Raw genomic sequence first — 18,558 nt, 5'->3', positions numbered from 1 at the left:
TGACAGACATGGAAAGACTGAGAGGAGGCATGAGGGAACTTTCTGTAGGATAGAAATGGCCAGGGGCCGGCGCTGTGAGTAAAGCCACCACCTGCAGTGGCAGCATCTCATATGGTCACTGGTTTGAGTCCCGGCTGCTCCATTTCTGATCCAATTCTTGGCTATGGCCTGAGAAACCAATATTGGATGGCTCAGGTCCTTGGGCCCCTGCACCCATGTAGGAGACCTGGAAGAAGCTCCTGGCTCCTGGCTTCGGATTGGCACAGCTCTGGCTGTTGCAGCCAACTGGGGAATGAACCATTGGATGGCAGACCTCTCTCTCTCTCTCTATCTCTCTCTGTCTCTCCTTCTTTGTGTAACTCTGACTTTCAAATAAATAAATAAATCTTTTGTTTTAAAGAAATGTCCATCAGATTGAGATATGGGCTACATTACTTGTACACATGGCAGTCAAAGCTGATTTAATGGTATACTTCAGATCTCTACATATCCCTGCTTGTAAATTCACCGTAATTTTAAAGAGGATGCTTTCTAATTTATATTTTTTAAAATTTATCACCTAAACATGTACATCAATGCATAAAAATATATTACCAATGCTTACCCACAGCAGGTGCAACTTAAACAACTGTGGGAAAATCAGCTATGACTTTACATGTGAAAGAAGGCAGGGATAAGGGCTGGCAGTGATGAAGACTGTTCCAGCACTTTTCAATCTACCAGATGTAAAACTGCTTTACAAAACTATTTGTTTGGCTGGTGCCACGGCTCACTAGGCTAATCCTCAACCTGCGGCACCGGCACGCCGGGTTCTAGTCCTGGTCGGGGCGCCGGATTCTGTCCCGGATGCTCCTCTTCCAGGCCAGCTCTCTGCTATGGCCAGGGAGTGCAGTGGAGGATGGCCCAGGTCCTTGGGCCCTGCACCCGCATGGGAGACCAGGAGGAACCACCTGGCTCCTGGCTTTGGATCAGCACAGCGCGCCGGCCATAGCGACCATTTCGGGGGTGAACCTACAGAAGGAAGACCTTTCTCTCTGTCTCTCTCTCTCTCACTGTCTAACTCTGCCTGTCAAAAAAATAATAATAAATATTTGTTAGTGTCCTGTGCTACACAAATTTGGAGCTATCATCTGCTATAAGAATTGGTGCTTTCATCTGATCTCAACATTACCAGAGTCATCCCAACCACATGAACAGAAATGGAGCACAGTCACTCAGAAGCATAAAGAAGCAACTGGTTTTACACTTCTTTTTCATGAAGGCTGACCACAATTGATACTAGCAAATAAAGGACTTCTGTTTAAGTGGCCTCATCACAAATACATTTTCCATAGTGTAATAACTAAAACAAATAACAATAAAACTTTTTATTGAACTTTATAACTTAAGCTCTGTCAGGGAATTCCAACCAGTTTGTAGAAAGGAAAAGAGAAGGGAGAATTTAACTAAGAAGTCAATGGATAAAACAGAGATATTATTGCATTTGCATCTTTGTAAGCTACACTCAGCTCATAAAATGTGCATGTTCAATGGCTGCCTTTCCCTGACGTATTTTGCTCCCTTCCTTTTGGGGAATAAATGCAAGCAGTCATGTTCCTGTGGAATTAGTCAAATGTGAAAGGGCAGCAAGATGTTCTCAGCACTCACCTGATGTTGGCTACGTGCTGCTGCACAGGCTGATGCTGAAAATGGTCAGGCCACGGATGATGCAGGCAGAAGGATGGCGAGGGCTGAAGGCAGCACGCAGCCTGATACACAGGTGAATGGTTGGGACACAGAGATGCAGAATACTCTGAGTGTGGCTGCATGCAACATGAGGCCAAAGCAGAGGGCGCTGCAGGGCCAGCCTCGGGATGGCGCTCTTGGTGACTGCTATGGCTACTCAAAGGATGATGGTATGGGCAAGGATGGCAGCACTGAGATAACATCTGAGGCGTTCTTTGGTTGTCTAAAGGCAGAAAGGACGATTTAACTGTGCCATTATGTTGCAGGCATCCATTTGGACTCACTTTTGTTCTTGTTGCTTCTTTGGGTGTGAGCTGCTGGGCTGCAAGGTCTCCCTCACAGGGGGTGAGGGGACGAGGGCTGGTAGCACTGGTTGCGATGCTGCCATTGCTCAGAACCACAAAATCGTTTCCGCTGCTCATAGCCATGCTTCAATTTCTTGACTCTAAAAAAGAAAATGATATATAAATTCAGCCAGTTATAATCAGGTGGGCAAATACATCAGAAAGACAAGTAAGATATTTAAAAGTAGCTGTTGGAAAGTAAGTTCTTGCAGGAGTTGGGGGGGGGGGTGGTGGAAACCCAACAGCATCTGCAACAGAACCTGCCAGCCCATTCATATACCTCCTTCTCCACCAGCTACCTTGTGCGCCTTGAGAACCCTCTCCTGTCCCCACTGGTCACTTTCCCCCACCTCACTTTCTTTCCAGCACCTTTCTTCTCTCCCTATCCTACAAACTAAATATTGTTTAACAACTAGAACTTTATGGGGATGCCAGAGGAGAGGATACCAGCACTGTCTCTGGCTTTCAACAAAGGCATACTTGGGTGTTCTGATCTAGGAGTGACGGACAAAATGACAGACCCAGGTTGAGGGCATTTAGTTGCACAGGTTAAATAATTCAAATAATCTAAAGAATGCTTTAGGTCTTAGAAAAATCTCAAAAACATGACTATTACTCTAAGTCACTAAGTCCCAGAATAAGAATAAACAAAAGAAAATAAAAAAAGTCAGCTTAATAGTAGTCTAGTAACCAAAATACCTGACACAAAAGCTTTATCCTCTAAATCAATCAATATAATGCTAAAAAATAATTAACAAGCATGAATGAGTTATCCATGAATTTCTAGTTTTCTTTATTATATACAACAGGTAATATTGCTTGTAGATGAGAATAATGCTGTGGATGAGATCTGCTTTAAATGAGAATTCTTTTCCTTGTTTCTTTTCCTTCCAACAAAGAATCCAGGCCTTTAATACAAAGGAAAACAATTACCTGCTCAAAGTACCAGTGAAATGTTTGTCCAGTCCGTTTAAAAAAAAATAAAGCAGAAAAAGCTCTTCCTTTGCCTAACTCACCAACCTCTGAACAACACACACGCAAAATCTGGGATTTTTATAGTAAGAATAATAGGTCATCAAAGGCCATTGGTCTATTCGAACTATACATGAGAGCCAAGAAGAAGAAAAACATAATTTGGTTCACCAACCGTTCTGAAAGGGCACTATTATAAGCAAGCACACAGCTTTTGGAGAGATCTTTCTCCAGTCTTTTCCCACCTCTTTTCCAGGGGATACACAGGCAACCAAAAAGAATCAATTCCTTTCAGTCTCAGTACATGGTAATCTGGTCACCAAAGCTGGATCAACCCTGAGGAAGATTCCTATGCACATTTTTATCCAATATGTAAGCTCCTCAAAAGGGGCATTTCTGGGACAGCTGTTGTGCCACAGCAGATTAAGCTGCCAGCTGGGATGTACACATCCCACTTTAGAGTGCCGGTTTGAGTCCTGGCTACTCCACTTCCAATCCACCTTTCTGCTAATGCACCTGGGAAGGCAGCAAATGATGGCTCAAGTAGTTGGGTCCCTGCCACTCACATGGGAAACCCAAGTGGAGTTCCTGGCTCCTGGAGTCAGCCTGACCCAGCTCTGGCTATTGTGGGCATCTGGGAAATGAACTAGCAGTTGGAAGTTCTCTGTCTCTCTAACTTGCAAATGAATTGAAAACACATAAAATTTTTTAAAAAAGGAAGCAGCTCATTGGACAAACCTACCATGCAGAGAAATCACTGGACGCACATGCCCTCTCCAATCCACCCGCAACCAGTTCTCTCCACACCTCAGCCAGGCTTTCCCAACTGATAGGAGCTGCTGGCCTCAACAGAAAAATCAGTAACTCCTTATGCGTTTTCCAAGAAGAAGAGAGAAGGAAGGAATACTTCTAGAGTTTTTTTTTATCATTCTAGGTTAGTTAACAGATCATCTCAGATTGTTTTACATTTAATTCAGTCAACCCCACTGACTCTGACCTAGATGTCAGGTGAGTTACTTTAGTGAGAATCATCTCACAATAACGCAGTCTTCAAGCTTTTAAAGTGAAGTTGGGCTTAGAGTAGAGTGCACCCTTCAAACTACCCTGAATCACCCCACACTCCACACATTTCATGTGTTTCCCTATCTTCTAATAAAATCTGATCATTCTTAGGAAAGACAGCTTTTCTTTTTTCTTTGTAATCAGAACCATAACTATCATTACCTTTTATTGCAAATGAATGATTTTGTAGTTACAGAAGAGTTAAATATATTCTTTGCAGGCCAGCAAGGGACCTAATCACCATTTATAACATTTTCCCCCCATTGCAGTGAAATGCAGTTGAAGTGCCAAAGAACTGACTTACAAATGAATTTTTGGAACACAACCTGTTTTGTAACTTGGAGACTTCTTGTAATGAAGTAGGAACTAGTGGATAGTAAAGAATAATTTGAACTCTGACTTTGGCTTGTAGTTAAAGCAAATCACATGAGCTTTCTCTGATTCAGTTTCTTTAATTATAAACTGAGAACAATCTATCTGACTTCATGAGTAAGTAAAAAACACAAGTTAAAATTAATAAAAAGCAAAACCAGAAAAAACATTTAAAGAAATGTCTATGGATTATTTGCTTCAATTGATATATAAGTGTACCTTAAAAATGTATGGAAAAATGAATTACAAGATAATTTTGTTTTGGTGCAAAAACTTTTTGAAATCCAAGCATAGTGTTTTCATAATATGCATTTTCCATGAACTTTTGAAAGCACTCCTATATTCATGTAGGGGGGCTGAGGTGACCAGGAGAGTGGTGAAGTTTCAGTCTGAAGTCAGGACTTTGCCCGAAGGCTCATACAGAGAATACATTTTTCTTCTTCAGAACTGAAAAATATTAGGGAAAAAAAATCAGTCTGAGTCTATGATGGAGAGAACAGGAATAAATATAGATAGAGCAAGACTAAAGATACTAACAAGGAATGAAATAAATGAAATAAAGAGTTCCCGAAAGAATATGTAAATATCCTTTACTTGTCCCAAACTATTGTGATAAATGTAATATTATGTGATTCTAATTGCAGTATTGACAGTATTTATGGTAGAAGTTTAAAGTAAGTTTTTGGTCTAACATAATGAATAAAGTTAGCTCTGTTGAAATCACCTGTTCTCCCCAGGGCCATAACACACAGGGGATTCCAAAAAAAGCTATTCCTGGGGCACTGGCTGAGGTGTGCCAGGCCCCACATCAGATATTTTAGTATACTTCCTGCTGTTTGTGAATTTAATATGGTAGCATCAATATATTCAAATCCCCTTGTTTCATGCCCCCTATTTCACCTTTCCAACTAACATGTTTATATCCTGAGTGATTTAGCACTTGGGAGCTATAAGGTCTTTGGCCAAGGACCATCTTTTGATTATATTTTAACTGAGGATAAGAAGATAAAAAGATATGGAATTTTCCTGGTTTTAAAACCAAAATTTTGCTTTAAATTGACAACTGAGACATCTGTAGCGTGGGTGGGTCTGAGTTTGAGAGTGGACTCTACTAGCTACTAACTTTGAGAATCTGGGTCAAGTTACTTAAACTCTCACTGTCTCTAAGTCTTCGTTTCTTCTTAAATTCATTGAATTGCAAATTGGTACAACCTTCTAATAGAGTAACAGGACACTACTTACTAAATTTTAAAATGTCTTTATCTTTTAATCCACAATTCTAGAAATTTACCCTTTCAATACACTTAAATAATGTGTAAAAATATATGTATGGGGGCCAGTGCTGTGGTGTAGCGGGTGAAGCAGCCGCCTGCAGTGCCATCATCCAATATGTACGCTGGTTCAAGTCCCAGCTGCCTCACTTCCGATCCAGCTCTTTGCTATGACCTGGGAAAGCAGTAGAAGATGGCCCAAGTCCTTGTGCCCCTGCCCCTGGGAGACCTAGAAGAAGCTCCTGGCTCCTGGCTTCAGATCGGCGCAGCTCTGGCTGTTGTGGCCAATTGGGGAGTGAACCAGTGGATAAAAGACCTCTCTCTCTCTCTCTCTCTCTCTGCCTCTCCTTTTCTCTCTGTGTAACTTTGACTTTCAAATAAATAAATCTTTCAAAAATATATGTATGCATTAGTATGTTGATTGCAGCAATGCTTATAACAGTAAAAACTAGAAACAATTTAAATTATCATCAATAGGGGACTTAAATTCTGTCATATCCATTCTTGAGTATTCTGCACAATAAAAAACAAGTAAGTTAGATCTGGATGTATTACTATGGAAAGAAGTCCAAAGAACATCATTGTGTGTAAGTAAAACTCAGCTCCAGAACAACTGCTACGGTATAAATTCGTTTGTGTGTGTGCAAACACGTATAAGTGTTTGCAGTTATAGTTAGAAATACGTGGATCATTTCTAGGATACAAGAAAATATTAACAATGTTTCCTAGAGGAGAGCTAGACTGGGTCATCTGGAAGAGTGGGAAGACTTTCACATTTTCCTTTCTGTGCTGCTTGCAGTATTCACTATGTCTCTTTTTATAGTAATGAAATGTTAATGAAGGAGGCCGACAGGTTAAGCTACTGCCTGTGACACCAGCATCCCATATAGGTGCCAGTTCAAGTCTCAGCAGCTCCACTTCTGATCCTGGGAAAGCAGCAGAGGACGGCTCAAGTGCTTGGGCCCCTGCACCCTATGTATTAGAGACCTGGAAGAAGCTCCTGGCTTAGGCCCAGCCCAGCCTCAGCCATTGCACCATTTGGGGGAATGAGTCAGCAGATGGAAAATCTAACTTTGCCTTTCAAATAAAATAAATAATTAAACTACTAATGAAGCACAACGAACAACAATGAACAAAAGATAATCATTACTAAATGCAAAAAGTGGGACAAAACTATTTTATCTTAAAGGATAATTAGACATTCACCGGATATATATATATATTTTTTAAAGATTTTTATTTATTTATTTATTTATTTGAGAGATAGAGTTACAGACAGTGAGAGGAAGAGACAGAGAGAAAGGTCTTCCTTCTATTGGTTCACTCTCCAAATGGCCACAACAGCCAGAACTGCACCGATCTGAAGCCAGGAGCCAGAATCCTCTTCCCAGGTCTCCCATGCGGGTGCAGGAGCCCAACCACTTGGGCCATCTTCTACTGCTTTCCCAGGCCACAGCAGAGAGCCGGATCCGAAGAGGAGCAGCCAGGACTAGAACCAGCGCCCATATGGGATGCCGGCGCTGCAGGCAGAGGATTAACCTACTGTGCCATGGCGCTGGCCCCAGCCACGGGGTATATTAAACATTGTGTATCTTTTGGTATATAACTACTCTTTTACACTGATACCCTATACAATCTATCAAGTAACTGCATACAAAGGAAATGAAACAGACCTAAGGAACAAGAATAGATGACTACAAACTTTTCAGACAAAGGGTTCCATATCTCTTATCTCACAGCTTCCACATTTTTGGAAATATAAATGATTATTTATTGAACCAAAGCTATCAATGAACCAAAATTATCATGACTAGTCTTACAATTATTAAGATAGACATTACCGGGAAGTATACTGACAATCATATTGAAAGGTAGGGAGAAGAGAGTCATCGGAGTGCATGTGATTAGAAGGGTCAAAACAATTATATCCTAAGCCAGCGCCATGGCTCAATAGGCTAATCCTCCACCTGTGGCGCCAGCACGCCGGGTTCTAGTCCCGGTCAGGGTGACGGATTCTGTCCTGGGAGTGCAGTGGAGGATGGCCCAAGTCCTTGGGCCCTGCACCTGCATGGGAGACCAGGAGAAGCACCTGGCTCCTGGCTTCGGATCAGGCGGTGCGCCGGCCGCAGCGGCCACTGTGGGGTGAACCAATGGAAAAAGGAAGACCTTTTTCTCTCTCTCTCTCTCTCTCACTGTCTACTCTGCCTGTCAAAAAAAATTATATCCTACTCTTGTTTGGAAATCAGGAAATTTACATCTATAAAATTTATGGAAATTATCATGCTTCAATGACAAAAAGTAGCATTCATTGAAAATGCTATCGCATAATCATAGTTGTATTTATTTAAATTATGGACATTTTATTTATCAACATAGTACACACTAAAATATGTTAATGACACAAAATTTACCCAAAGGATGCAAACTATTTAGGTGCCTCCCAGAGTACAAACACATCTAAAAAGCATTAAGAAAATCTGATGGCAGCTCGTTGGAACTGGGAATGAGAACTGCTAGCATGGCCAGAAAACTGCCAACTGAAAACCGAAATGTAATGTTGAAGAGAACACACAGACCTGTTCTACTTATCACAGTAACCACTCAGCAAAGCCATCACTATCCTCAACAAAAACAGGGCTCATATTGCCCGAAGGAACATCATCTTCATCCCCATCAACAGCTATAATGGAACACGCCTTTCATAGCCTCAAAGCACTTTCACACACATGATCTCACTTCAGTAGATCCTTCTAATAGCCCTCAGAAAAACAGGTGTGGCAGGCATTACCATTCCATTTGCAAAGAAAACTTGACATGGAGAGTCTAAAAAGGTACCCAAGGTACTGAACACAAATGGTAAGGCTAGGAAGCCCAGTGCCAAGGTTTGAAAGCTTTCTGCGAAACTACATTCCCTAAGTTCAGATGCTATATTTTAGAACAACCCTTTGCTTCACCAGATTCATAGTACAAAACTGAATAAATGGCCACCAACATGACTCCATATTTTAGCCAGTTATCTTTTTCAGAAGAGTGATGCTTCCTAGAGCAGTTTCATTAAATTAAAACAAAATCAGTAAACCAGTGCTCTAAACTTAAAGGCTACTTGGGGACAGTTAAAATGCAGATGCATGAAGTAGGGAAAAAGCCTCCAACTACAAGCCCTCACTGCCCATTCCATGGACATATTTTGAGTAGCAAGCCAAAGCCATAAAGTAGGCGAGAAGGCTACAAGAGAATTAAGCCCAAGTAATGGCCAGAGGATGTATAATTAAAGCAGAATGGACAAAACAACCAGGAAACTGACAGAGAAACTAAGGTTCATTTTTCTAATCAAGGCAGATAAAAGTAACACATTTTAACAGCAGAAGTTGTAACTGATACTCAGCTTTAACTGTGGCTCATCTCATGACTCCCAAATTATTCCATGTAAGGAAGCAGTGATGAATTTTTTAGTGCAACTCACAAAGATAAACTGAAGCACCTTGCCTACTTTTTTTCTTTTTTAAGTGGTATTAAAAATTAGAAGACGGCTTTATAAAGAGATCTCAAGTCTTTTTAGGTGAGGCATAAAGGCAGTCTTGGGAATATCTGTATCCATTATTTACCAAACCTGTTTTAATATAAAAATGATTCCTCTAAAATTGCTTGATGCTTATGATAAAAGGATGACCTCATTTCTGATCACCAATACTAAGCTGGTCTATTAATATTTATTGCCAGAGCCAGAAAAATAAATAAATAGCTTCACAAATGCCAGATGAAACTGACAAAGAACTGTTGTTTAGTTAAATTCTGTGGTGGGGCTATAAAGTTAAACAATAGAAGGACATCAGCGAGGTCTTACTTCTAAGAATATTTTTCCCCTCAAAGGACTATTAAATTTTTTAAATTATCTCACTATGTCAAGCACATTCCTCACAATACTCCTACAAAAATACTATTAAACCCATCATGGAAAAAAAGCAAAAATATTAAAATATATCAAAAATATTAAAGTAATATCCAAATAACTAGCATGACTCTAAAAGTAAGGGTGCTCTACTACACAGGGATGCCCCTAGGGCAGTGTCAAGTTCAACTAGCTTTTATAGAACCCCTGGAGACTACTGACATAAAATTCCACCTGAAGGGCCACATGAAAAATAGCCTCTGAATTCAACATTTCCCAAGATAGTTTTAAAGGTACAACTCGGCATTCAAGAGTGTCAGAGGCATATTTCACTAAATTAAGGAGTCATGTTTTCCATCCATGTATCATATTATGCAAACCTGGAAAAGCAAGGCAGTGGATTGAACTTTGTTGTCATGTAGTATTTGGATTATATCAGAATAATGTAAGTGTAACCTGACAGCAAAATCTGTATCTTTAATCAAAGAAATGGACACTTTTAAGGAACTAAAAAGAATGATTTTAAATAAATATAATCCTCCCTTCTCAGATAAATATTCTTAATTTTTGTTTGAGTTCATGAACTTTCTACTGTTAAAATTCTCCTTCAATAAGAATACTTATAAATGTCTTCACCTAATTACTTATAAATATTTTATATATTGCAAAGAACTGTTTAAAAATAAGGCATTAGGGCCAGTGTTGTGGCATAGCGGGTAAAGTTACCACCTGCCATGCCAGCATCCCTTACGGATGCCAGTTTATGTCCTGGCTGCTCCACTTCCAATCATTTCTCTGCTAATGGCTTGGGAAAAGCAGCGGAAGATGGTCCAAGTGTTTGTGCTCCTGCCACCAACATGGGAGACCTGGATGAAACTTCTGGCTCCTGGCTTCCGCCTAGCCCAGCCCTAGCTGTTACAACCATCTGGGGAGTGAACCAGCGGATGGAAGTGTTCTCTCTGTCTCTTTTTCTCTCCCTCTGTCTCTCTGTCTTTCTCTGTAAATCTGACTCACAAATAAATAAATAAATCTTAAAAAAAAATAAGGTATTATTTCTACTATTCCCCTTAAGTATTATAGACAATAAGTCAGAAACCACTGTCTCAAACATTACATATTTAAATATCTATACCACAAAACACACTTAGACATTTCATAAAGCCTATTAGATATTAGTATGCTTTTCCACTGTACCATGAAAAACAAACTGAGTTCTAGGAAATCTGAAAGTGAAGGATTAGAATTCTTTTACAATTTGAATTTATTGTTTCAACTGATGATTATAAACACCATCTTTGAAAATGAAATATACCTAACACTTTTATTAATCTCTTTTAATATTATATACATGATATATATTAATAAAAATCCATAAAGATAATCTGTTACTTTTTTTAAAGATTCATTTATTTATTTGAAAGGCAGAGTTAGAGAGAGAGAGAAGACAGGCAGACAGAGAGAGATTTTCCATCTACTGGTTCAACTCTCCAAATGGCTACAATGGCCAGGGCTGGGCCAGGCTGAAGCCAGGAGCCAGGAGCTTCATCCAGGTCTCCCATGTGGGTGCAAGGGCTAACATACTTGGACCATTTTCCACTGCTTTTCCAGGCACATCAGCAGGGAGCTGGATGGGAAATAGAGCACCCAGGACTCAAACCAGCACCCAAATGGGATGCCAGTGCTGCAGAACGTGGACAGAATCGCCCCCAGGTTTGCTTTTATAGAACATATTTCTGATATTTACAAACAGAAGGAAATCCAACTGCCAGATGATGTTTCCACTAAGATTTGTGGCAAAAAAAATTATCAAAGTAAAATAATAGGAAGACATTACACTACATGTGTCAGAGAAAATCTGAAAACTATGTGCTAAGAAAGCAGTTTATATAGCTAGAAATAAGTTAGGGTTATTAACACAAAGAATTATACGTGTAGGAGTGAGTGAATGATAGAAATCTCAGAGCTGGAGAAATATCAATCCATTTTGGTTTTTTTGTTTAATGTTCTTGGTAACAGGTCTATACTGGGGAGAGAAATGTGGGTATAAAATGCAGTTTATCACTGAAAATCTAGTATAAATGATGTCCACAACATCTCCCTAAATATGCATTTCAAGAGAAAAACTGTAATTACTGAAGCAATTTTTAGAGATCTTTCTTCCAAGCTCCTCCACAAACATTACCATTCTATATAATATTCAACACTTCTCCCCACTCATGTTATAAATGTTATATCCATAAGCATCAATGCAAGAGAAAGAATTCTTCTATCTTTATGTCCCTATTTCAGATGGGTTTAAACTCCGTTAAACTGCACTGATTTCTTTTGGAACTTAAGTCTGGGGAATTTTGCTAATTTGTATAACCAAGAAGATTAAAAAAAAGTTATAAGAGCACTCTATATTCAGAAATACCAAATAATGGTCACTTAAAAACATTCTACAAAGTCCTCCCAAAAAATGTTTTTTAACCCAAGAACCAGACAAGACATTTATCCAGAGTCTGCTATGAGTCTTACAGAGAATGCAATACTTACAACAAATATTCACAAAATTACATGTCTAGTGCAGCAGTCTCAACTCTGGCACATCAGAATCACTGTGGTAATTAAAAAAAAAAAAAAAAAAAAAAAAAAAAAAAACACCACAGTCCCAGGGTACTGGCCCCAGAGGTTCTGAATTACTTCATACTGTAATGGAGTGTGGGCATTAGCATCTTATTTTCTAAAGCTCTCTAGGTGATTCTAATGTTCAGCCAGGGCTGAAAACCACTGATTTATATTTTTAATAATCAGTCTTGATAAATTTATAAGAGCAAGGAGCTGCCACTCAAAATACCCAACATTCAGAAAATATTGCTTGCATTGCAAAATACTGCTGCATATTAAAAAAAAAAAAGTTGAATCTAGAATTCCATATTAGACATGCTCAGTATTTACCAACTTCACAGGGATTTTTGGGTTTTATCTGCTCACAACAAAAAGAGGTTGCATCTAGAGTTCATCTTAAGTTGGGAGGGTAGGGACAAGGATGTTGTGAGAAAGCCTTAATGAGGCCTAAGCTCAAAGAAGACACAGTGCACACTTGTGTACAACAATGTTGTAGAAATGTGAAGCAAGTTGTCAATCCATTACTTACAGATCTTTTGCAGAAAGTGTAGGAAAGAGTTGATTTGACTAACAAGCTTATTTAACCCCTCCAGAAAAAGTGTATCCCCAGTCTCTGCTCTAAATGAAGTCGCAAGTTCCTGTATTAAAGAGCATGGTCCCCAAAGTTCCAGGCCAGGAAGGGGGGCAACATTTCTGGTTGCATTTTAAGCATCTTCAACTTTCTAATTTGAGGGTCAAACAACCTCCAGATCTAGACATGCTCTAGCTTCGTATCCCCATCAAATAAGAATTACAAGACACTCATAAAACCAGGGAACTCAAGATGGAGTAAGTCTGCCTTTAGGTCATGAGATTTGATCTGAAACTATTTTGCCTCAACTGAAATCACCAATTGGGCAGCTTTACAACTTTGCAATCTTTCAGTATCACTACAGCTCTTCCCAGCAGAAACAGGATCATATTACTGAGCTTAACTAATTTCGCTGAACAGATCACAAGCCTGTCGAAAGACACCATGAACGTTTAATGCTTCACACATCTTAAAACCTCAAAACTTTGGCAGCTCGAAGGAAAAACCATCCCTGGGGTAAATCAAAAGCAGAAAATTCTACTCCCACATATTCTGAGGCTAAAGAATGTGAGAGAATTTTTTAAATGCCTTTCATAAAGCCAAAAACTAAGATCAATCACCAGAAAGTACTTAGAAGTTGTTTGATTTAGATGGTAGTATGCTGTGTTTTAATACTACACTTAAAACTATCTACACTTTTCCCACAAATGTTAAGTATCTGATCCCGGGCCCCACTCCCTGCAGTTCTGGGAAGTCTAAGAAGTAGCAAATCAAATTTCCTACAGCATCTCCCCACATGGGTTCTTCCCTGCAGAGCCCGGCAAATAACCTTGCAGGGGTATCCCTTAGTCCACTGAGCAACTAGGGAAACCCAAGGTACTGTTTGTATGAAACTTTAAAGATATGCTTTCCTTTCAAGGGTTCAGATTTGCTTTAAGCTTAGAAAAACAACTTTATAAAGAATTTTTTTCCCATTTGAATTGGATCACTAAATTAACTGTTATTAAGAGCCTAGGAGCAATTTTGACAAATCTTTTTTCTATTTCTTACTGAAATTGTCACTACAAGGGCTCATAAATTCTGCTATATGCTTTCTTGTGTATGTTAGATGCATAGAAATTACTTTCACCGTTGATGTGGGATTCTTGCTCACCCACAAAAGTTAATTAAATCATGTTTTTTTCTGTTAAGTAGGTAAGTATCCTTATTTAACAATCTTATGAGTATAATAAGCACCTACTATGTTCCTTTAAATAGCTTTCATGCATCCCAAGTATGTGTGCTTGTAACAGAGGGGCCTGTTTAAGTTATTAAAATCATCAGAGAACAGAAATCAAGATGGAGAAAACAAAGAGTCACCCTCTTCCTCAAGCCTAGCTTTTCTAATTTATTTTAGTTATTTTATTTCTATTTTTTCCCAAAAAATAATGTAGTTCATTTGCCTTGATCCTAAACAACTCAGTTTTACATATTGTGTTTGGATGAGATCTGTAACTGCAATGTTTTAAAAGTAGGAAATGCTCACATAGTCCATCACCCAGTATGAGTTAAAAGAATCACAAAGAATGCTCATATCCAATCCCAGAACACAAAGCAGTTACAACAGAAGGTAAAGAATTCGTGCCCAGCAAATACTGAAAAGCAGATTTCCCAAGAGTCGCAATAGTCCATTGGTTCAATAGAAACTACAACAACTGGGGTTAGGTTAGACAAGTGGTATTAGACTTCAGTGTTGGATGAGTCAATTTTATATCAGTTTCCAGACTGAGGCAAGGTTAACAGTATTTTCTAAACTGTTTTCTTTGTAGGGCAATATTTTAAACACTTAACACATTATACATTTTTTTTCATAATCAATGCAAACAGTTCATATCCACAATTCTAATATTAGGTCTAAGATGTAAACCAGATGAGTACATATTCTGCCTTATTTTTGTACACTGACAAAAAGTTTCAAACAAGTTATAATCCAATAAGATATTCCAATATCCAATATTTTGGCAATGAAAGCATTCTAAGATAGTCTATTGGAGATGAATGACTAATAATACATAAAATAATGCAAAAAAGAGTACTTTAACTGAAAGGTAGAAATGTGTCAGCAGACAATAAAACTGTGGGAAGTAGTAAACCTGCTACCTACAAGTGAAATACTCATTAGTTTAGAACTTATTTTATAGAGTTTTGTGATTTCTTAGCCATCAAAGGAAACTAGCATTTTATTAATTATAAAAATCATATTTAAAACCATCCTCTTGTAGCAAAGAAGATACATTTCACTGTTTTTCTTTCAACAGGAATATTTGTTGTTACAAGAAAATTTCATCAAATTGTGTGTTCTCTACTTCCTTAAATACCACTGAAGAAAGGCATTTATGGTCAGCCAATGATATGGGTACAATACCTATTTTCACTAAATTTTCTACTTAATCTTTAAAAAATTTATATCCAGACTTAAAACTATTTTATAAGTTAAAGTAGTTTCAAGTTCTCTATCAGTTACATATAAATCATCACTCTCATTTTAAGGAAAAGTCAATAAAGCAAATATATTCTACTTGTGCTTCAAGTAGGAAATCAAATCATAATGTAGTTACCACTGTTACAATTAAAATGCATACAATGCATGAAACACTTCATCAACTCAAGTACTACTTGAAGGTGTATACCAAGCTGTGTATCAGAAACGAACTTTGATAAGAATTAAACTTGCTGTTGAAGCTTAATTCTCAAGTGGGTATCTTTACCAAATTTCTCTCATTGTAGGTTGGAAAGTTTCACTGTCTCCTTAAAATATTTAACTCATAAAGGTGATTAAAGTGATTCCTGTGATTCTACATTTATTTTTCTATCAGCTGGTAATGACAGAAGTACATATTTTCCAAAAAGTTTCTGACTTAGTAATTAAACAAGAACCTAAAAGTAAGAGAACAACATACACCACTTTAGGTTTTATGTTTTCTTCCAACTTCATAAAGAAAGCACATTTTGATATACTGAAGATATAGCTGACCTTATCTTACAGTTGTAGGCTGTAATTCAAATAAACGACAAGACTTCAAAATGCATTAAAACGCTGTTTTGAAGTTTACATTGAAAGAAAACAAACAAACCTGTGAGTTAGAATTTTAAATACAACCCTAGAAACTAAGTGCAGCTCTAAAATAAATTATCCCCAAATAACAAATTCGCACAGAAAGAAGCAAGAGTGAATGGATTACCTTTACGTTAAGAGAGGCAACTTCCCTGGCTCTGTGGCCTGCAGGCGACTGCAGACTGCAGCAGCAACCGCTGTAACCGGCTGCAGGAGCGCAGCTCCACAGAAAGGCAGGGTTGGCAGGCGCAGCTCCCCAGAGCGGCGGGACAGGCTGAATGACAAGCACACGCAGAGAGCTCTGAATGAGGCGTGTTGGGGGCTGGAACTTGCTGTGTTTGCTCTCCTATAGGACAGGAGAGTTTTTTTCCCTGCTTAACCCCTCAGGGCAAGGTCTTAATAATGGTAACAGCTGGCATACAGAGGGTCTTGATCTGAGCACCAGGTCAGCAAGCCAGGATATGAAGGTGACATGTAATTTCTAGCCTTTTCCTGCTTCTACAGGGAAATTGCACAAAGGGCTGTTTTTAGTTATAACTTCCTTTGATCTTTTGGATTTAAAGTTACTTAGTAGATTAAAGCCATGTTAGCTGATATTATTTGCTTGCTTAGTCTAACTTAAGTGTTACAGATTCACTTTTCTGACACATCGGGCTACTACATTTAAACTAACACAAATAAACACCAATCTGTGTTTATTTCCAAGTTCCGGGGATTTTTGTGTTCTTTCACAAATGGCTCTTGAGGCCCTGCTTTTAGGGCAGAGAGTTCATAGTTTTAAGAGAACTTTGCTTTCCTCAAGAGGAAAGAATAAGTCAAAGAAGTGAAGTGTTTTTCTACAAATTTTCTAAACAAAACAAACAGCAGTTTGTTAAATGAACTTGACACTGCTTTTGATAAATGTATGGCACTGATGATGCCAGTATTTAAACCACAATCACAACACAGAAACCTTGTAAACACCTTCATACGAACGGTTTAAATTCACAAATGACAGAGGTGATGATTCATTGAAACCATGAAAGCAACTCTTCAGGATTCTGATAAGAAAAATACATAAAAAATTCTTTCAGCAGGATGTATTCATTAATTACATGAAGACTACACTTTCAAATATTTCAAAAGTGCAAAGGGAAAAAAATGCATAAAAATGGACTTCGACAAAATAAAACCTGTAGATCAGAGGACATTTTCAAGAAAGTGAAAAAATGGGCAGAATGGAACAAAATATTTATAACTCATATAGCTAAGGGTCTAGCAACCAGAATATGTAAAACAAAACAAAACCACCTTTGCTCAACTCAACAATAAAAAAAACAAACAACCCAATTTAAAAGAGGTAAAGACTTTGAATAGAAATTTCTCTGCAGAAAATATACAAATGGCCGACGCACTTGTGTGCCCATGAAAAGATGTTCAACATGATTAGCGACTTAAAATGCAAGTAGGGGCAGGCGCTGTGGCATAGTGGTAAAGCCATTGCCTGCAGTGCTGGGAGGCACCCCATGTGAGCACCAGTTCGAGTCCTGGCTGCTCTACTTCCATTCCAACTCTCTGCTACAGCCTGGGAAAGCAGTGGAAGATGGCCCCAGTCTTTGGGCCCCTGCACCCACGACAGAGACCTGGAAGAAGCTGCAGGCTCCTGGCTTCGGATCTGCGCAGCTCCGGCCATTGCAGCCATTTGAGGAGTGAACCAGTGGGTGGCAGACCAATCTCTCTCTTTGCCTCTGCCTCTCTCTAGTGAACCAGGGAGTGTAAGACCTTTCTCTCTCTAACTTTGCCTCTCTCTAACTCTGCCTTTCAAATAAACTAAATAATCGTTAAAAAGAAAAAAAAAGAAAAATTCAATAAAAAACTACTTCACATCCTCAAGTATGACTATAAAAAATAAAAGGAAAACTAACAAGTGCTGTCAAGGATAGCAAGAACCTGAAACCTTTACACACTGATGGTGAAATGTTCAATATTGTACAAAACAGCTTGGCAGTTTCTGAGGAATTAAACACAGAATTACTATATGTCCCAGCAATTCCATTCCTAGGTACAGATGATCCTCCCTGTTTTCCAAATCCATACTCACCATCATTTACTTGTAATCCCCAATAATCCCAGTGGTGCTTTCGCAGTCTTTCAGACATGTCAATGTTCAGGGGGTGAAAAATTTGGGTCAGCTGATGCGCATGCTCCCAGTTAAGGTCAAATGAGATGACACTCTTGAGGCTTGGCTCTCCTACTGTAAACAAATGGGCCTTTCACAGTCTACTTAATGTCATGTTTGACACATTTTTTGTGTGTGCTGTTTGTTGATGATTTCATCGTTTAAAATAGCCCCCAAGTGTAGTGCTGAAGTGCTGCCTCGTGTTTCTAAGTGCAAAAAGGCAATTGTGTGTCTTTCAAAGAAAATCTATGTGTTAGATAAACTTTGTTCAGACATGAGTTATAGAGCTGTGAGATGTGAGTTCAATGTTAATGAATCAACAATATGTGTTAGATAAAGAGCATTTAAACAGAAACACACATAAAATAAGATTATGGTTTCTATTGATCAACTGATGCAAACACTGTGATCTGAGTCTGGCTCAGAGTAACCTAACCCTGTATTTCTCTGAGGAGCAATAATTCAGTATTTGCTAATTCAGTGTCAAATGTGA

The 18,558-nt window shown here is 38.7% G+C and overlaps 1 protein-coding gene across 43 annotated transcripts in view; it reads right to left on the bottom strand.

Moving 5' to 3' along the window:
• DISP1 (dispatched RND transporter family member 1) overlaps nucleotides 1-18,558 on the bottom strand; it is a 195,130-nt gene that overhangs the window by 67,229 nt on the left and 109,343 nt on the right. For 26 of the 43 annotated variants that reach the window (XM_008268374.4, XM_051821355.2, XM_051821361.2 and 23 more), the window contains one exon: nucleotides 1,648-2,170. In XM_008268374.4, the coding sequence (XP_008266596.2) occupies nucleotides 1,648-2,153 (506 nt within the window). In that variant the 5' untranslated portion in view covers nucleotides 2,154-2,170. Of the gene's footprint in view, nucleotides 1-1,647; nucleotides 2,171-16,034; nucleotides 16,371-18,558 lie in introns of those variants that run through there. The other 17 variants (XM_051821374.2, XM_070055351.1, XM_051821375.2 and 14 more) reach the window with 3 other exon arrangements.

The sequence above is a fragment of the Oryctolagus cuniculus genome, chromosome 13, assembly GCF_964237555.1.
Source record: "Oryctolagus cuniculus chromosome 13, mOryCun1.1, whole genome shotgun sequence".
Classification (NCBI taxonomy): Eukaryota; Metazoa; Chordata; class Mammalia; order Lagomorpha; family Leporidae; genus Oryctolagus; species Oryctolagus cuniculus.
This window is presented reverse-complemented; position numbering and strand designations above follow the sequence as displayed.